The sequence below is a fragment of the Ovis aries genome, chromosome 19 (assembly GCF_016772045.2).
Source record: "Ovis aries strain OAR_USU_Benz2616 breed Rambouillet chromosome 19, ARS-UI_Ramb_v3.0, whole genome shotgun sequence".
NCBI lineage: Eukaryota > Metazoa > Chordata > Mammalia > Artiodactyla > Bovidae > Ovis > Ovis aries.
The window spans coordinates 50661232-50681996 of record NC_056072.1 but is presented as its reverse complement, the minus strand read 5'-3'; the positions used below and the strand labels follow the sequence as shown (position 1 = coordinate 50681996).

Below are 20765 nucleotides of genomic sequence, written 5' to 3'. Positions count from 1 at the left end.
GTCATGTGTCCGCAGATAGCAGACTGAGCTTGTGTTCCTGCTAGGAAAGGGTGTGTCTCATACTGTTGGCTTGTTTTCACATAAGCTGAGAATGTTTAAATGGAGAATCGGATCAGAAAAGTAAAAGATCGTCTGGATCTAATAAATAGAAAAGTAAGTGCACAGAAGAGTGAAGACATGGGAACAAAATTTAAAAAAACAAACACCTCTTGTATCCTCTCCATTCATGTATTATGTGTGTGCTTGGCATATATCAGTGGTTGCATTCCCGCCCTTGCCTTCCACACCTTACAGTCTTGGGGTATTGATTAAGCTGCACCATTTACTAAATAATAATTACTATGTACAGGAAAGGAAAAGGCCATTGGAGAAAGCACTATGGAACAGTAAAAGAAACTCTAGTGTTACAATTTAAGATACTATAAAACACAAGATCCAGAAAATTTTAAAAATTAAGTGATAAACTGCAAAAAGGGTACAGAAGCCCAGACAGTTAAGAAACTAGGAGATGTTTAAAAGCAAACTAGCAAACGAAAACAGAAAAGAGCTTCAAGAAAAGCTTTTAATTTGCGGCAGTTTATAAGGGTCTCAGGAGAAGACCTCCACCCAGGGTGCAGTGAACACCAGCTGTTGGAGAGTCTGGGTGTTTCCTACCTTGCCTTTCCTGGTAGAGGACCTCGCTGGGAGTTAAGCTGTTCTTGGCACCAATGCCTGCAGGACCCCGGCTTCTAAGTCCAAAGTTATTTGGTATTCCCCTTGAGAAGTATGGCATTTAATACTGCTGGCAAGTCTGGTGGGCAGACGTGTTTTTCACGTTGCTTTAATTTCCTTTCCCTTGATGACTAGTGAGGTTGAGCATCTTTTTGTATGTTTGTTGCTATTCAGATTTTCTGTAAAGTACTTGTTATCTCCTCAACCTTTTTTTTTGTTTGTTTTAGGGTACCTGATATATTTCGATAGGACTCCTTTAGCTACTGTATGCCCTGAAAAAGCTCTCTCCCAGGCTGTGGTTGGTCCTTTTTACTTTCTTTCTGGTATCCTTTTATTGTTTAGAAATTTAAAATTCTAATTCCGATTTCTTTTTTTAGGGGGCAGGTTAAAACAGTTTTTTTTTTTACTGTAGATTCATATGCAGTTGTTAAAAATAATACTGAGAGATGCTCTATGCCCTTTACCCATACATATTTCCCCCCATGATAACATCTTAAATAATATTACAATATTACAAGCAGGATATTGATATTTATATAGTCAAAATACAGAACCTTTTCATCACCAGAAGGATCCATCACACTACCCTTTCAAGCCACATCGGCTTCCTTCATGTCCTAACTCCCTCTTTAACTCCTGGCAACCACTAATCTGTTCTCTAAAAAATTTTGTCACTTCAAGAACATTACATAAATAGGGACTTCCCTGGTGATCCAGTGGTTAAGAATCCACCTTCCGATGCAGGGAACTTGGGTTTGATCCCTGGTCTGGGAAATAAGACCCCTCATGCCATTGGACACCTAAGCCCTTGAAATGCCATTGCTAAGCCCATGCACTCTGGAGCCCGCTTGCTACCACTCGAGAAAAGCTACATGCTGCAGCAAAGATTTCTAGGTCTAGTTCTGTGGGCCTTGCCACTGCTGAGCAGTGATTATAAAGTTCTGACTTTGCACCAGTCCTCCTCTGACACCATCCAGCAGGGAAGGGGAGAGGCTGCTGCTTGTTACTTGGCCGGGAATATATAGAAGTCTAGGTTCCCAAGTAGTTTCCACTGATACCGTGAGGCTGGAGGAAGAGGGTGGTACATTGTTACTGGCCAGTGGGGCTGAAAGTCCCAGCGCCTTCCGCAGTGGAGATATTAGAGGGTCTTATTACAGCCTCCTGAGGGTGGAAGTCTAGGCTCCCCACTTGGCCTTCACCAGCATGGGTAAGAGTAGGGCCACAGTTTTTTTCTGTGGTGTTTGGCTCAAATAGAGCTTTTATTGTCTAAATGTTTTCTGTCTTGCTAGCCTACCCCCTTCCTGCTCCTTTGGCTAAAGAGAACAGACTTTTGTTAGGATGTTTTTTGCCTCATCTGTTGGCATTTCTGGGTTGCCAGCTTCTTCAGCTCCCAATTCTGGGATATATGAGTCAAAAAGAAGACCCAGGGAGCTCGCTACTTTTATCATTCCTTGAATCCTGGGGTCCCTAGCTGCTCTGCCTTCTTCTCATGACTTTTTTTAAGAGTCTCATGTTAAAAAAAAGTCTCATGTTTCTTTTTTCTATATAGTGTCTAGAATTTTCCCTTGTATTTAGTGGGAAACTAAGGAGAAATATACCTCCTTCATCTTCTTGGAAGTGAAAGTCCAGTTTGTCTTTTTCTTTTAAGTTTTGTGTTTTTGGATATCTTTTAAATATGAAATCCTTCCTTATGCTGATATTCTACTATATTTCAGAGTTCTTTTTACAACTGTGTATCTAATCCACCTGGGGTTTGTTTTGTTTTCAGTGGAGAAATGACAGAAGAACCTAGCTTTTTTTCTGCATAGATGGCCGCTTGTCCTGGCGCCTTTGAACATCTCTGCAAGCTGGTTTTGACTCTCCTTCTGCTTCCCTGGTGGCTCAGCTGGTAGAGAATCCGCCTGCAATGCAGGAGGCCTGGGTTCGATCCCTGGGTTGGGAAGATCCCCCGGAGAAGGGAAAGGCTACCCACTTCAGTATTCTGGCCTGGAGAATTCCACGGACTGGATAGTCCATGAATTTGCAAAGAGTGGAACATGACTGAGCAACTTCCACTTTCCCTGGTTCCGCAGTCCGCTGTCTGCTCTGCCCCACCTGATACAGTAGCTTTGTGATAAGTCTTGGTTTGGTAGGATAGGACTTCCAACCCTCAGGATTGTTATACTTTCTTGGCTTTTGTCTCCTGAATTTTAGTTCAAAAAATAAGAACAGGAATAGCAAAATCAACATTGAAAAAAATCCTTTTGGCTTTGGCTTGGACTTACACTGACTTCAGAGTATGCTGGCAGTTTCAGTGACCTTGTTTTCTTCAGCATTTTTATTTACTTTTCATTACCCACGTCAGAAAGTATCACGTGGCCCCGAGACAGCTTGGCTCAGGGCAGGGCTTCTTCCTTTTTCAGAATGGGAATGCTTGCGAAGGTTGTGGCCATCTGTGGGCACCCAGAAAGCCCCACAGTGCAGGTCATGAGCTGCTTGAAGCTGGTGTGGCAGACAGGGGACAATGTGCAGGGTTTTAGGCACTGTTGGGGGTGGGGAGTAAGAAAGTTCAAGTAAATTTTGTTCACTAGCACTGAGTGCAAATAGGCAGTATTGGGGGTGTAAGAAGTGGGCAGTTGGCCATACTCCTTTGTGCAAATACTTGGTATTTCAGTTTTTCCAAAAGTATTTATGGTATTTGCCACATTGTCTTATCTCTTTGTATACGTGCACACGTTTTTCTCCCTAGTGGAGCATTTCAAAATGAGTTGCAGAGATTTTTGACACTTCATCTCTAAATACTTCAGAATTGAGGATGACATTATTAAGCCACACTGCCATCATTTCGCCTAAGAAAATTAACAATAAATTTAATGTCCAGCCCACATACAGAATTTGTCAGTTATCCCTTTGGGAGCTGGTCGTGTGTGTGTGTGTGTGTGTGTGTGTGTTTAAAAAGTAACTCCAACACAAATGAACCTATCTGTGAACCAGAAACAAAATCAGGGAAGTAGAAGATTGACTGGTGGTTACCAAGCTGGTGGGAGGTGGCGGAGGGTTGGATTGGGAGTTTGGAATTGGCAGATGCAGACTGGTATGTGTAGAATGGATAAACAACAAGGCCCTCCTGAATAGCACAGGGGATGGTGTTCAGTATCTTGTGGTGAACCATGATTAAGAAGAATATGGAAAAGAATGCACATAGACGTGAAACGGAGTCACTTTGCTGTGCAACAGTAATTAACACTGTAATTTAACTGTACTTCAATAAAAAAATTAATTAAAAATAAAAGTAAGTTTAGGGTCCAGTCAAGATGTACACACTGCCTGGTTGCAGTCTTTAAATCTAGAATAGTCCCCTTATATTTACAGGTGTCAGCATTTGGAAAGACCAGATCAGTTATCTTGTAGAAGATCCTGTCATACATTGCAGATTTGTCTGTGTCTTCATGGCCCTGTGTTTCCTATAAATTGGAAGTTAGGTCAAGAGCAGCACTACCCGACAAAAATATGATGTGATCCACTCTGTCATTTAATATTTTCTGGCAGCCATATGGAAAAAAATAAAAATAAGCAGGTAGAGTTGATTTAATTATGTATTTAATATTTTTATTATGTACTATTTATTAATAGTTACTTTATTAGATATTTTTATATCCAAAATATTATTTTAATATGCAACCAATATTTTTAAGGTATTAATGAGATATTGTACATTCCTTTTTTATACATAGTTTTCAGAATCTGCTGTGTGTTTTATACTTAATGGACCAGCTACGTTTCCAGTGTTCAGGAGTCACGTGTAGCTGGTGGCTCTCACCCTGGGCCGTGCGGGGGGAGACTTAATCCAACTCAGGGTAGATATTTTGGGCAGGAACACTTAGAGGGTATTAACTGCCTGTGCTCAACTTGGAAACCGTGGAAGTTGCTGAAGTCTGAGTCTGCTCTTCTTTTTCAGGCTCTGGGTGCTCTGAGATGGAGCAGGTGTGCAGAGGGTGAGGACCCAGTCCTGGGACCACGTCGCCTTGCTTCCTTTCTTGGAGAGACTTACCTGCCTGAACAGACTTGAACCAGGGATGAGGATGTCTGTGGGCCCGTCACTGTGGCTTCCCCTCTGGGGGAGGACCTTTCTCCTTCTGTTGTCCGTGGCTATGGCTCAGTCCCACTGGCCCAGTGAACCCTCGGAGGCCGCCAGGGACTGGGAGAACCAGCTCGAGGCGTCCATGCACTCAGCACTCTCAGACCTCCACGAGGCTGTTCCCACGGTGGTCGGCATTCCTGATGGCACGGCTGTCGTCGGACGCTCGTTTCGAGTGACCATCCCAACAGATTTAATTGCCTCCAATGGAGAAGTCATCAAGGTGAGACTGGATAGAACTGTAATAAGGAAGAATTCTGTAACTGAGGAAGAATTCTCATCTTGCAGTTTAGTTTTGATTTTAGTGTTAGTTTCAGGTTATTTTAGTTGAAATTTAGTTTTTCAGTTTTCTGGCAATTCTGAGCTCAGTTCTTTCAGGACCTGTTAAGCGTTCCTTCCTTAAGAGAGGGACAGCTGCTGACATTCAGTAGAGGGTCCCCATGTTCCTCAGAGTAGCATCCGAAACCTTTACTCTTACTCCCGTTTTGAGAGTGTCACTATTAAAAGGCTTTTACATCTGTTCCCTGGAAGATTTTTTTGGTCATCAAGTTAGGGATTTGATGGAAGGGCTTGTGTATAAGGAAGCTGTCTCCTTTCATTAACCCAAGAGATATGGAACTTTTAAATGCTTTGAAAATATTTAAAAAATACAAGGTATAAGTAAATATCAAGAGTTTTGCTGTGCTTGGCTGTTCTATGTTTACTAATATATTCAGTCCCTTAAGACCCAAAATTAGTACATAAATTTCAGCCTCGCCTCATCTCCTTTGTTCTCAAGCAACCCAGAGAACAAAGGAGCCTGAGATCTCAGTAACAGAAGAGAGATGGCCAAAGAAGGATGGAAATTTGGTGCACCAGGAAGCTTCTGTGTGAAGAAGGACCATCCCTTTAGGGTTATGGAATTTCCCCTAGCTCCTGAGTGAGTCTGCAAGGTGGCTGGGTGGGTGGGTGGGGAACACCCCTCAGGCTATGTGCATCTCCCTAGAGCAGAGGTCAGCACACTTACTTTTTAAAAAGTCAGAGAGTAAGTATTTTTCTGGCTTGGCTGGCTGTATGGTTTCTGTTGCAGCTCCTCCTCTTGGCCAGTGCAGTATGAAAGCAGTCGCAGACACTGTGCACACGAATGCACATAGCCTATTCCAGTAAAACCATACTTTCAAAAACTTCACTGAAACTGAAATTTTGCTTTCATATAATTTTCACATATCAAATGATGCTGTATCTTCTTTTGATTCCACCCCCCCCCCAATCGTTTAAAAATGGTAAAAAATATGTCTAGCTCATGGGCTGTACGAAAACGGATGGCAGCCCAGATTTGACTCATGGCCATAGTTTTCTGGCCCTTGGGCTATAGCATACTTTGCTCAGAGACGTGACTTGAATATGAATTAAAAATATTCCAAGATCTATACTTTGTTATGGTAGTTTTTATATCAGTTTTGTATTTTAGACTTCTGTGTACACATAGTGTCCTGGAGAATTATTGGTATGTTTAAAGCATCAAAAATTGTGGTTTGAAATGGAAAATTGGTTTTGCTCACAATTTCGTGGCCAAGAATTCAGGGCTTTAGGGCTCACCTGGGGATCTCATCTCTGCCGCACTAGTCAGAGTGGCTCACCTGGGCCTGGAGGGCTCATTTCCAACATGAGGCTCACTCATGGCTGGCAAGGTGGTGCTGCCTGTTGATGAGGAGCTTAGCTGGGGCTGCCCATCAAAGTCTTCGGTTTCTCCCCACGTAGACCTTTCCACGGTGCTTGGATCTCCTCACAGGTACAATAGCTTGGTTGTACCTGTGTACAGGTATTCCTTGGAAGACTGAGTATTCCAAGATACAGGAAGTAAAAGCTGCCCATCTTTTAAGGCCTGGGCTTGGAACTTCCTTTGTACTCCGTTGGTCAAAGCAAAGTGAGCTCTAATGAGTCTTCACCAGCTTGCCTCTCTCTGTCCCACAAACCTAGGGCATCTAGATTAGAAATGGTCACAAATTCCATACCACTCTTTGCAGTGAGAGGTGTGTCTCTGCCCCTTTGAATCTGGGCAGAGTCACTCCTCCCCTGACCCTCCTCGTGTTCTCTTCCTTTCCCTTTTTGGCCCCCTCTCTTTAGGTCACAGCTTGCTCTTAGGGTGGCCTCGTGTTTTCAGAGGTAGTCATACTTCTGAAGATCCTAGCTCACTTCTGTGAAGCTCCTTCTGGCTTGTAGAGTCTTTGCAAAAGGTTTCCATGTAATCTTCATAATAGCCCAGTAAGCCAGATTCTAGTCTCACTATTAGATGAAGAATGGCACTTTTGGAAGTACATTTCTTACCCAGCATCACATTTCATCTTCGGACTATCCAAACCCTGTAGTGATTGATTACCCTTGTTCTGTTGGCCACTGGAATGTTGTACATGGATTATTCTGGACCAAAGTTGCCTTGAGTTGATACAGCGAGCTGGCTATTTGCTGTAGCTGGCAGAGAGATGTTTAACAGGCTTACTCACCAGGGGAGCAAAGAGATTTTATTAGGAAAACAGGATTTTATCTGAGCATATTTATCTGTGGAAAGCAGACCATTTAGTAGCTGATTAACCTGTAGAAAAACAGATGAAACTGTGTGACTCTTCGTCCCAGTCTTAGCATCAGGGTTGTGTGGGGTGGGAATCAGATCAGAAGGCCTGACTTCAGGGACTTCCTAGGTGGTCCAGTGGTTAAGCCTTCACCTTCCAGTGTAGGGGGTGTGGATTGGATCCCTGGTTAGGAAGCCAAGTTCCCACATACCTTGTGGCCAGAAAACCAAAACAGAAAACAGAAGCAATATTGTAACAAATTCAATGAAGACTTTAAAAGTGGTCTACATTAAAAAAAAAAAACAAAAAACACTTAATAAAAAAAAAGAAAGCTTGACTTCATTCCTGGAGCTTTGGTTTCCCTATGTGTAAAACAGGATTGAAAAGCCTTTACCATAATGGAGTTTTTTCATGCCGTTAAAATAACAATGTGTAAATGTATAGGAAAGGTAGGGGAAAAAAAAACTATGGTGGTTCCTACCACTAATGTACATCATTTTCTGCATTCATCAATAAGTATCCATGTCACGTAGGCACACGGACATTTTAGGCAGACCTGAAATCATATTTTTAAACCTTTTTTCATTCACTGTACTTTTGAGTTTTTCTCCTTTGTTATTTAAGTATTCTTTGGGAGTCTAACTTTTAATGGCTGCCCAATATTCTTGGGTATGTGAGGAACATTTCAGATCTTGGTCCCAAGGAGCCTTGTTGGGGTGACCTCCAAGTCATATCCATCAACATTGCCGTCAGCCAAAGTAGCACTTGCTCACCTCTTCCCAGGCGCCCTGCCTCTGTTCTTAACCCCTCAGTCTGTTCTCCATACCGAGGCAAGAGACATCTTTGTAAAGTCCGAGTCTGCTCAGAACAGGCCTCCCATCCCCCCTGCGCTTAGAATTAAGTCCTGTTTGATCTGGCTTCTGGCCTCCTCTCTCCCCTTGCCCTGTGCATGCCATGTCTCAGCACAGCAGCCCCTTTCTGCCCCACAGATATGCCAAGCTCAGGACCCACCCCAGGCCACTGGCTTTTTCTCTTCTGTCAGCACGGGCACAGCCACCTCTTTCAGGCTCAGTTTCAGCATTGGGGCCCTTTTCCTCCACCCCGACGCAGGCAGATTTCTCAGGTCCTGTGGGGAGAGGTCCCACAGAAGCCAGCTTTGCCTTCACTGGGCAGATCTGAAGCTGTTCCAAGTAGGCCATAGTGTAAGTGACCCTCCTGACTTCCCACAGGATTGGCGCCGGCTCCCTAAGGGCGCCTGTCCTGAGTTGAGTGAGTGTAGGGATGGCTGAGGGCCTCCCAGGTGGCGCTAGTGGTAAAGAAGCTGCCTGCCAAGTGCAGGAGACAGGAGACATGGGTTCAGACCCTGGGTCAGGAAGATCCGTTGGAGGAGGGCATGACAACCCACTCCAGTGTTCTGGCCTGGAGAATCCATGGATAGAGGACCCTGGCGGGCTAGAGTCCCTGGGGTCGCAAAGAGTCGGACACGGCTGCAGTGACTGAGCACGCACGCAGGCAGGAGTGGCCAAGGAAGGTGATTATATAACCCCTCCTCTCTGGGGCAGTTGGAAGTCTCTGCGTCTCACAGAACGATTGGGCTGCCCCTCTGGGCCCCCCCCCCCCCGATGTTTCATTTTGATAGTGCCCTCGAGGATGGCTTTTCATCCCTGCTCCCCTTCAGTCTCCTTGTCTGGAGACAATGTGGAATTTCTCCCAGCCCAAGATGTCGGCAGACTGGGAGCAGCCCTTCCTGGGACTGTGCTCTCAGCCGCTGGCATCGGCCCCCAATTGTTCCCCGCAGAACAATGGCCACTCTTTTTGGCCAGGAAGGGGAGCTCATGAAAGGAGCATTTCTTTGGATGCTTGAGAGCTTTGCGGCCACCCCGCCTGCGTGAGATGAACTGCAGTTTCTTCCTGCCTCAAGTGGGTGTTCCCTGGCTCTGAATGGCTCCCTTGTGAGCAGGGCACACCGGGAAATGCGGGTTGGCGAAGGAAGGCATCCTTGGGGGTGGGTCGTCAGAATGGCATTTGCCCAGACACATCAGCTCAAATACTTACTGAATATATAGGCTTCTATGTTTTAGGGGGAAGAAAAATTACTGATGATGACTGAAAGAACACGACAGAGTGAAAATGGTTGATCTCAGGGCTTGGGGTTGATGGACTGATTCTGAGAATTTTACTAGTGGTTATAATTATGCTCAGCTGTCCCTTAGTTTGGGGGGAAAATGATGAATTTTTGTTTTTTTTTTTTAGATGAGAACAGTTAACATCAGGTAAAATGCTTCATAACTCAGACCAGAGGGGCACCCTTTAGGCTGAACAAGTTGTGTTCAACATATGATCCCGTGGCCTTGGCCCTTGTAGCATTGGACGTGTTCTGGTGTGAGCTTTGAATGTCACGCAGCAGGACCAATGATTGTGTTTCAGCAAAGCAAAGTGTGTCCACCCTGGTTCCTGCCCCTATGTGGGGGCAAAGCCTTGGCCCTTTGACCTCCAGCCAGAGGCTCTCCCTGTTGGCATGTGCCATCTCCCCACAGCCTGGCCATGTGACTGCCCATGTGCACCATCTGCAGAAGTTGAGCTTGGCCGCGGAGCAGATTCGTCTCATTGTCATAGTCCACGGCCAGACACAGGCTCACCCTGAACGTGAGTCAGTGCCATGAGGGGGCGGGGGCCCAGAAACTGGAAGTCGAGTCCATCAGAAGGACTGTTGCCTTCACCCGGAGCAGCACAGGAGCCCACCACACAGTCGCTTCATGTGCCAGGACCTTCGGGGTGTGCCTGTGGTTCCCAGCCATAGACAGGTGGTCTGCAGCTTTTCTGAGGGGAGAGGGGCTGCAGGGTCCAGGAGCCAGTGACCAGGTCTGAGGGAAGGCAGGGGCTTAACCAGGGCAGGCTGCTCAGAGGCCCAAGCAGTGTGGTGTCACAGGGCAGCAGTTTGTGCCCCTGTGAAATGGGCCTCTGAGAACACCTTCTCCTGGCACATCAGTTGGGTATTCAGGGAAGGGCCTAGGCCGATCCCCTGGGACTGTTCTGGCTCCAGGTGTTGGTTGGAAGGTGCCAGAGGACCCTCCAAAATGTTTGTAGTGTCAGGGACTTCTCACCAAATGAGGAGAAGTTTCTTGATTATACTTAATTCCTAAGATCCCTCTTTGCTGGCTGTCATTAGCCCCTCCAAGTGACATGAATATGAAAGTGCTCATCCATCTTTCTGGAGTCTTTGCTTGCTGTTTATAAGTCCCGTAACACCTGCATGGATAAGATACCACTTGGTGGGTTCTGAATGATAAAACTTAGGTTTTCTTGGTTTTAGGAGTCAGCGATCGTAAGAGTTAATTAGGCCCTAGTGAGAGTCCAACTCCTCAGTTTTGTCTTTCAGTTCTGCCTAGCGCCACGGCCTAGACTGTGGGCAGATACCTGCTCTTTGATGAAGCGCGAAGTAATAGAAGCTCCTCTGCCCATTTCTTCTTCTTCTAGGTGTGGAAGAATACCGATTTGGATTGAGAGACTCTACATATGTTGCATGGTGTTTAACACAGGTCTTTTTTCATACTGCGTGCTTGACAGGCTCCTGTGCAAGAGAAGGCACCAGATAAGCAATTGGAGAGAATGTCTGAGAACTGAACAGGAAGTCAGTTACTAGTCATTTGCTAGTACAGACTGAGGCGTGACCGAAACCTTCCTATTTGGTAGCTCCCCAGCCCTTGGTCATGGTGATTAATTGCAGGCACCACAGGGCAGGTAGTCTTCAGAACTCCTTGTGGGTCTACTCAGGTTTTGTGATTTTCATTCAGTGATTTGATTCCAATGTTTCTGGATGTACTTTATTGATCAAGACCTCTAAAACTGGGTGTATAGCTGTTCAAGATCTTGTTTTCCTCCGTGCCGGGCTTACCTTCCATCTCAGAAGCGTGGTCTCTCTGAGGGTTGCTGAAACTGACGAGGTTTCTGGCTCTTTCTGGGTAACCTGTGACCTGGAGCCTGTGATTCAAGTCAGGCTTCCTCCTGCAGTTTCTCCTGTTCCCATTGCCTGAGGTCTCCTTACTCTCAGGTTTTGCTGGTATTTAATGGGGTGGGGGGAGTTCCATGTCCAGGACAGCCTGTCACCCTAAATACATGTGCTCCTGCTAGGAGCACTTCACACAGAGCTCTGACTCCCGCTTCTTGCCTGCCATTCCTAGCCTAGCAGCTCTTAGGGGTTAGTCGTGTCTGGCTACAGTACAGTGAGGACAGAAATTTCTATACGAGTAAACGAAGGATTCCAAGGATAGTCAGAATCTCATGTGCAAATGGGCCAGGATCAGTCGCACGCATTTTAGACTTAGGGGAGGTGAGTGCTGGCTGTGGGCTGTCACTGACAGTGGGTTCTCCCCACCCCCATGCCTCCTCGATGTTTTCATCCACTCTTAGCAAACAGGTCTTAACAGGTAAGCAAGTCCCTGAGGGTCCCCAGCCTTGGCCTGGTTCCCTTAGAGGGTCCTGGCTTCCTCTTCCTATGGCCTCTCCACTCTCCTTTGATGCTTTGAGTTTCTGCTTTGGGCTATGAGCAGGGAGACAAGGCCTCAGTGTCTGCTGGGTCCGAGGCCAGTTGGGCAGGACAATCAGGGAGTGGAGCCTGGACACACCCTGGACCCATTCCTGTGGCTGTGAGCCTCACAGTGTGTGCTGTGTCCTCTCTCAGCCCAGAGGGGTGGGCAGGGGCCAGCCCTGACAGAGTCCAGCGTGTGCCTGATCCTGTGATCACACAAGGTTGGCATCTTCCCCCTGTTTTTAGATATGAGAAAACTGAGGCTGGATGAAGCTTCAGACTGCCTGCAGCTGGGAGTCAGCCAAGAGCTCCTGAAGATGGGGCTCCCCTTGGGTAGGGTGTTATTATAGAGATGAGTTCTGGCTTGTCACAGGCGCTGTGTTTCTGAGAAGGAACTTTCATATCCTGCTTCACCCTCAGGCCCTAAGAGGAAAAGCGGTCTGGAACTGGGAAGTTTTGAAAGCTGGGGAGGATGTCCGGAGTTCCCGTGGACTGGGCTGGGGGGTCTCCTGCTTTGTCAAGGTAGAGCAGATGTTGCATCTTAGAGCGTTTCCTTTACTGAGGGCCCTTGAGAGGGAGGGGCAGCTGGTGGGGGGACGTGGACACTGCCAGACCTTCAGGCATTTTCAGACTTCCCAGTTCAGGGACTTTCCCTCAAATGGCCTTGAAAATGCAGAGGGGCCAGCTTACCTGTGTCTTGGCTAGGCTTCTTGTGGAACTTGGATTTGTTTTGCTTCCTGTGGCCCCTCTATTAAAATGAATCAGTGCCAGCCGAAGTGCGGCCTGGGTCTGATGTTTGCAGCACCAAGATGCTCAGAGATGCATGGACTTCAGTCTCTGCACGTTAATGCCTCTCCTTCCTTTCTGAGGAGGGCCCACGATGCTGCGAGCTGTTTGCTTCGGGCTCTAGATCCGGGAGGAACACCTGCCCTGTGGCCGGGGCTCTGGGACTCCGAGGAGCAAGAATTTGCAGAAGGGAAGGCAGGTGCAGGTTGGAGTGACTTGGCTCTGTTTTTCTGACTTGGCTTACCCCACATGTCTAAAGCTGTGGGTAGACCGTAGTGAAATAATTCATTTCCATAACCAAAATAAAGCTACATAGTCTGCTCTTCCATCGCCCAGTTTGAGATTGAGCATTATAACTTGCTTTTTGGTAAAACCTGGGGTTTTCTTTAATATTTATTGTTTATGTTAACACATTATTAACATGTTAAAATGTTAACTTGGCATAGTTTAAAGAAGACTGGCCGTATGGGAAGTCTTGGCCAACCTGGGTTTATTCCTTGGAAATGTCTGACAGCAGAACTGTGGCTCTTGGGGTCCGCAGAACTGTGGCTCTTGGGGTCTGCAGAACAAGGAGCGAGCAGGCGGGGCGGCTTGAGGAGGTGGGCGCCCTTCTCTGTCATAGACCGCCCTTATGTAACCGAGACAGACTTGAAAAAGTGCTGGGACTGCTCACTCATCTGTGCTGCTGGAACGCACAGGCCTGGGCACGGGCCTAACTGCCCGACCACTGAGGCTAGCCACTTGGCAGCCATCTGGAGCCTCCCCTGGTCTCTGCCCCTGTTCCATCTTTTCTACAGGTGGCTCCTGCTTGGCTGACTTCACCCAGAGTTCCATTCTGGCCTTCCCTTTCTCCTTTTTCTGTCTTGCAGCTGTGCTCTCATCCCAGTGGTGGCCATTGGGATGGAGTGGGGTTAGGAGAAATGGCCGTGGGTGGCCGGAGAGCTGGGTCTACACCCTGGCTCACCCACTGCCTTCCTCTCAGCACTGCAGTCCCTGTACCACCCCTGGGAAACACGTCATGGTCCCCTGACTACTCCATCTGGCCTTACACCTTTGCTTCACATTTTTCGCAAATCTGGATCGTTCAGCCTTTGCTTTACATGTTTATATGTGGATGTGGCAGTTTTTGTATTTAGCATACATGAACTGAAAAAATTTAAAGCACAGGTTTTTCAGTCAAAGCAGTTGTAATAAGTATTTTTGTAGCTGAAAAGATTGTAAGGGAAGACTATATGTAGTATTTTCCATGGATTTGAAGACACCCATGTTTACAGTAAAATAACTGTACAGTTATACAGTATATATTTTACTGTAAATAACTATACAATAAAATATATTTCTGATATTGGTTGCGTTTGCAGTGCATGCATGGTGAGTGATGAGTTGGGTGATTCTTGATGGTACATTAATTAGATGGAAAGTGTTCACAGACCCTCGGTGAACTCAGTAGTTCAAAGAGTAGTCAGTGAAGGACAACTTCTGATAATGTTACATGTCTTCTCATGGCTTGTGTGCTGGAGGTGGGAAATCTCTTCAGAAGTAGGGTAAACTTCGGGTCTCTGATAAGGCTGATGGAATGGTGTGCCGCATGGACGTCCACCTGGAGCCCAGCTGGGAAGAGTAGGTACAAGTTCAGGGTCTCCTCCCCAGTCATTTAGCCACTTGGCTAATTAGGAGGAGGAAGCCAAAAAAAGGAGGAAGCCTGAGGAACCAGGGCCCCTGGGGAACCCAGCAGACATAGCTCTGGCCTTCCTGCCACAGGGAGGGAAGCCTATTAAGGTGTCCCTCTCCTGAGCAACAGTGACCACAAAGGGCAGTCCCTGGGCTGAGGCTGGCAGTGAGACATCCCATCTGTTGGCCAGTGTGTCTCTGCACTGGATGGACAGGACAGTGGAGCTGAGAGTGGAGGCAGGAGCGGGTATTTCCCAAAGATGAGAGGAGTCGGAGGTGGGGCCTGGACAAGAGGTGAGTCTTGTTTCCCTCTCATCAGCTGATAGCGAAAGTTTTTATGGTGGCATTCCCTTGGGAGGCTTTACATAGTACCAGTCACGTTGCTGTGGAAGAGGACTTCGGCCCTGAAATAAGTCTGGGAGGTGCTGCTGGGTGGAAAAAGGGTGAGTTCCCAAGGCCTGCTTCTGTGCTCTGGCTTTGCAAGGACAGAGGTGAGCTCCATGTATTTCCCAAATGAAGCTGACTACTGAACTCTCTCTGAGAGAGACCAGAGGTCCTTGGGATGCCTTTGGTAAACACTCTTCTTAGAGCCATTGTTTCCATTCCCCCCTCTGGGCATTGCAGTTTTGCTTGAGATTTGAAAAACAGGGTTAATGGGGACATCAGCTACAGCTAACCAGATGTGCCCCACCACACTGGAATGTAGCGTGGCATTTGTAAAATGAGTCACTTGTGGGCACTGAGCTGTCCCTGCACCCCGCTGTATTTCTACTTCTGGGCAGGAAAGGCACTCCAGGCCAAGCGTAGGACGTGTGCAAAGTTGTGGTGTCTCTGGAGGGCCGGGGAGAAGTCTGAGGTGAGGGTGGAAAGGAGCGCTGAGGAGGGAGACCCTCGAGCTTGCTCCTGCAGGCAGAGTGGGTGAGCAGGTGGCAGGCATGTCACTGCAACATTCTTGAGCTCTGTGGCATCAGTCCTGTGCCAGCACTGCCATCCCCCCACTGTGTGACTCTCTTGGGTGAGTCATTGGCCTTCCACGCTAGCCCATCGGGTGGTCCCAGTCTTTCGTGACAGGTGAAGCAGAGGTAGTTCCTCCAACAGGAATTCTGAATTGTACCTCAGGCCTGCCCCATAGGCTAGGCCCCTGGCTAACTATTAGATCATGATCACGTTATGCAGCGAGCGTAGCGACTGACTCAAACTGATGTCTCTCGTAGGTGTCAGCTGCGGGGAAGGAGGCCTTACCATCCTGGCTGCACTGGGACCCAAGGAGCCACACCCTGGAGGGTCTCCCTCTTGACACCGATAAGGGAGTGCACTACATTTCAGTCAGCGCTGCACGACTGGGGGCCAATGGGAGCCACGTCCCCCAGACTTCCAGCGTGTTCTCTATTGAGGTCTACCCTGAAGACCACAGCGAGCCGCAGTCGCTGCGGGCAGCCTCACCGGACCCCGGCGAGGTGGTGTCCTCGGTCTGTGCTGCCGATGAGCCCGTGACCGTCCTGACAGTCATTCTGGATGCTGACCTCACCAAGATGACCCCAAAGCAAAGGATCGACCTGCTGCGCCGGATGCGGGGCTTCTCCGAAGTTGAGCCGCACAATATGAAGCTGGTGCCCGTGGTGAACAACAGACTGTTCGACATGTCGGCTTTCATGGCGGGCCCAGGCAACGCAAAGAAGGTGGTGGAGAACGGGGCCCTGCTCTCCTGGAAGCTGGGCTGCGCCCTGAACCAGAACAGTGTGCCTGACATTCGTGGCGTGGAGGTCCCCGCCAGGGAGGGCGCCATGTCTGCACAGCTTGGCTACCCTGTGGTGGGCTGGCACATCGCCAACAAGAAACCCCCTCTCCCCAAACGCATCCGGAGGCAGATCCATGCCACGCCCACGCCTGTCACGGCCATTGGGCCCCCCACCACGGCCATCCAGGAGCCACCATCCAGAATTGTGCCCACCCCCACGTCTCCAGCCATTGCTCCTCCAACCGAGACCATGGCTCCTCCGGTCAGGGACCCTGTTCCCGGGAAGCCCACAGTCACCATTCGGACTCGAGGTGCCATTGTTCAGACCCCAACCCTTGGCCCCATCCAGCCCACTCGGGTGTCAGAAGCTGGCACCACGGTTCCCAGCCAGATCCGCCCAACAATGACCATTCCTGGCTACGTGGAGCCCACAGCAGTCATCACCCCTCCTACGATGACCACCAGGAAGCCACGAGTGTCCACGCCCAGACCAGCCACACCTTCTACTGACTCCTCTACCGCCACCACTCGAAGGCCGACCAAGAAGCCGCGGACATCCCGACCGGTGCCCCGGGTCACCACCAAGGCGCCCATCACCAGACTGGAAACCGCCTCCCCGCCAACACGCATCCGCACCACCACCAGTGGGGTGCCCCACGGAAGGGAACCCAACCAGGGCCCAGAGCTCAAGAACCACATCGACAGGGTGGACGCTTGGGTCGGCACCTACTTTGAGGTGAAGATTCCGTCGGACACCTTCTATGACAACGAGGACACCACCACTGATAAGCTGAAGTTGACCCTGAAGCTTCGGGAGCAGCAGCTGGTAGGCGAGAAGTCGTGGGTGCAGTTCAACAGCAACAGCCAGCTCATGTATGGCCTGCCAGACAGCAGCCACGTGGGCAAGCATGAGTACTTCATGCACGCCACGGACAAGGGGGGCCTGTCGGCGGTGGATGCCTTTGAGATCCACGTCCACAGGCGCCCTCAAGGGGACAAGGCTCCTGCACGCTTCAAGGCTAAGTTGACAGGTGATCCTGCAGCCGTGACAAACGACATTCACAAGAAGATTGCTCTGGTGAAGAAGCTGGCCTTTGCCTTTGGGGACCGCAACTGCAGCACCATCACCCTGCAGAACATCACCCGGGGCTCCATTGTGGTGGAGTGGACCAACAATACCCTGCCCCTGGAGCCCTGCCCCAAGGAGCAGATCACGGCGCTGAGCCGGAGGATCGCCGAAGATGACGGAAAGCCTCGAGCTGCCTTCGTCAACGCACTGGAGCCTGACTTCCAGGCCATGAGCATCACAGTGACAGGCTCTGGCAGCTGCCGGCATCTCCAGTTTGTCCCAGCGGCGCCACCCAGGAGGGTGCCCTCGGAGGCGCCAGCCACGGAGGTGCCAGACCGGGACCCTGAGAGGAGCAGCGAGGACGACGTGTACTTGCACACGGTCATCCCGGCTGTGGTGGTGGCAGCCATCCTGCTCATCGCGGGCATCATTGCCATGATCTGCTACCGCAAGAAGCGGAAGGGCAAGCTCACCCTGGAGGACCAAGCCACCTTCATCAAGAAGGGGGTGCCCATCATCTTTGCGGACGAGCTGGACGACTCCAAGCCCCCGCCCTCCTCCAGCATGCCGCTGATCCTGCAGGAGGAGAAAGCCCCCCTCCCCCCTCCCGAGTACCCCAACCAGAGCGTGCCCGAGACCACTCCCCTGAACCAGGACACCGTGGGAGAATATGCGCCCCTGCGGGATGAGGATCCCAGCGCGCCGCCCTACCAGCCCCCGCCGCCCTTCACAGCCCCCATGGAGGGCAAGGGCTCCCGGCCCAAGAACATGACCCCCTACCGGTCGCCCCCTCCCTACGTGCCCCCTTAACCCACAAGCGCCTGGGTGGAGGTAGGGGTAGGGCAGGGCCCTGGAGACAACACGGTGTTGTCTGTGGAGGCCGGTGGCCTGCAGACCAGCGCCCACTGGGAGCCGACGCCTGACCTCACGTGCACTGACACACACACGGGGCCTGGACAAGCCCGCCCTCTCCGGCCCTCCTAAACCCCAAAGCCGCTGGAGAGACTTTGGGGACATTTTTTTTTCCTTTTAATTTTTGCCTAACAGCTTCTTGTTTGTTCATAGAAAATCCTTCGCTGCGTTTTTTGAAGGCTGGCTGGCTCTGAAAGCACCGTTTGGAGTAGAGGTAGATGGAGGGAGCGAGGAACCGTGAATGAACTCGCAGGCAGTGCTGGGCGGCCTCCCGGCGGCTCTCTGCGTTTTGCCTTTAACACTAACTGTACTGTTTTTTTTCTATTCACGTGTGTCTAGCTGCAGGATGTAACATGGAAAACAGTAGCTACAGATTAAATTCAAAGGACTTTCAGACGTTAAGGTTAAGTTTTTACATTTAATCTGCTGTTTACCTAAACTTGTATGTATCATTTGGGGGTGGGTATGGGAAATTGCTTTGCTAAAAATAAGCTCCCAGGGTGTTTCAAACTTAGAGAAGACCAAGGGACAGTATTTTTTATCAAAGGAATCCTATTTTTTCACACTACGTAAACTTGGTTGCTCTGATACCCCAGAGAGCCCGCCTGGGGGCCTCCTGGCCCTGGCTCGGGCCAGGGCCCTGGTGCTGGGCTTGCTGTCCCACCATTGCCAGGGGCTGGAAGCTGGAGGGGGCCTCTTAGGCCAAGGACATCCACACCCCCCACCCCATGCACGCCAGCGGCCCACCACCAAGGGGTCTTCATTTCCACGGAAAGGGGACTCCAAGAGGCGGCGGTGGCCGTGGCCCCCAACCTAGGTGCTCCAGGGTGGGCCAGCTGCTCGTGGGGACGGCTGGGGAGGTCGAGGAACTCGACCACATCAATCTGTTTTCTTTTATCCTTCTTCTGTGTGTGGTTTTTTTTTCTCTCCCCCCCATCCCAAGGAATATCATGGTTTCTGAAACACTCAGTGGGGGACATTTTGGTGAAGATGCAATATTTTTATGTCATGTGACGCTCTTTCCTCACTTGACCTTGGCCACTTTGTCCCAACAGTCCATAGCCCCACCCTGACCCACATCACCCCTCTTCTCTGGCGCTCCAGTCCCAGGCCTCGGGCCTGAACAGCTGGGCAAGGTCTGGTGGCTGGGGAGGAGTGCCAGCAATAGTTCATAGTAAAAAATCTGTGGGCTCTCGAAGCTAATTTTTTACTAAAGTTTTTATACAGCCTCAAATTGTTTTATTAAAAAAAGATTAAAAACGGTGATGCTTACAGCAGTTTGTACAAGCTCTTAGTGTTGATTCCATGGGACTGACGGCTTTGCTCATTTTGACCCCCCCCCCCTTTTTTCCTAATGGTTTAAATTCCAGAATTACACTGGGGCTCCTTTTGCCTTTTTTAGCAGAACGTCCGTCCATCCATCCGCATCTCTGTCCCGTGACTCAGGGGCACCCACTCAGCTTTGATTTTCCTCCTTTGGAAGAAACTGTTTTGAGCAGGACTTCTTGATGTCTGAGAGTTATTTTGAGTACCTTTTAGGGAGGAATGCCTTTTGCAATAATGTGTCCCTTCCGTGATCAAGGGCGGGTGGGAGGACCCAGGCTCCCTGTGCACATCAAGCAGCCACTTCTAAGCCATATTGACCGTTTTGCAGAGGATTCGCATGTGCTGCCTCAGGACGGGAGGGATGGTCAGAGTGGAGGGGTCTTCACCCTGCCCTTCTCTGGAGGGCATTCCTCTCTGCACCTTCTCCGACAGGGCCCAGCCTCTCTCTCCTGCCTGGCCCGCCGGTGGGGTGAGCGGTGCCCCCGGTGGGTGGAGCCTATAGTGAGGGCTGACTGGACCTGTGGTGACCGGCCCTTGTGCCTCCATGTCCTGATCCAAGCTGGAGTTCCCCCAGTGCCCCAGAGTCATGACCGCAAGCTGGATCTGACCTGGTGGGATGATTTTTTTTTTTGATGACCTCGCCAAAAAAATAAACAATTTCCAGTGTTCCAGGTGAGGGCTTTGAAAGGCCTTCCAAATAAGCTCCGTTGCCCCTAGCAACCCCACCATTGGGCATTGCCACGCAGAGACGTGGCTGGCCCAGAATGGCCTGTTGCCATAGCAACAGGAGGCAATGGGGCAGTGAACAGAATAACAACAGCAACAATGCCCTTGCAGGCAGCCTCCTCCCCTGAGCGCCTGGCTGGCAATGGTCTTTGGACTCTGAGACAGAGAGCCAATCTCACATTCAAGTGTTCACCAACCACTGACGTGTTTTTATTCCCTTCTATATGATTTTAAGATGTGTTTTCTGCATTCTGTATAGAAACATATCGAACTAAATAAAAGCAGTGTCTTTATTACAATGCCATGGCCTCCAAGCATCTATTTCCCTGGCCCCTACACGACTTGAGTATAGGGTGGGACTGGAGTCCACGTGACGGAGGGAAAGAGAGGGCCCGGCTAGGCCCACTCAGAGGTGGCCTTTGAGCAGCTGTCCGGATATCCTTCACATCCGTACCATTTCTGTGCCTCTGAGAGGGGTGGTGGTTGGCCCTGGAAGTTCTGGCGACCAGTGAGCCCTCCCTAGCACCTCCTCTGCCTAAACCAGCTGAGACAGCTTGTACGTCAGTTTCCTCATCTGTAGTTGGGGGGTCAGGGGAAGAATAGGCGGGAAAACCCAGTAAGACTGGCTGGGA

The 20765-nt window shown here is 49.6% G+C and overlaps 1 protein-coding gene across 6 annotated transcripts in view; it reads left to right on the top strand.

Moving 5' to 3' along the window:
- DAG1 (dystroglycan 1) overlaps window positions 1-20432 on the top strand; it is a 48936-nt gene extending 28504 nt beyond the window's left edge. For all 6 annotated transcript variants that reach the window (XM_027957635.3, XM_027957634.3, XM_060402539.1 and 3 more), the window contains 2 exons: window positions 4649-5051; window positions 15577-20432. In XM_027957635.3, the coding sequence (XP_027813436.1) occupies window positions 4767-5051; window positions 15577-17979 (2688 nt within the window). In that variant the 5' untranslated portion in view covers window positions 4649-4766 and the 3' untranslated portion in view covers window positions 17980-20432. The remainder of the gene's footprint in view (window positions 1-4648; window positions 5052-15576) is intronic.
- The last annotated feature ends 333 nt before the right edge of the window (window positions 20433-20765 follow it).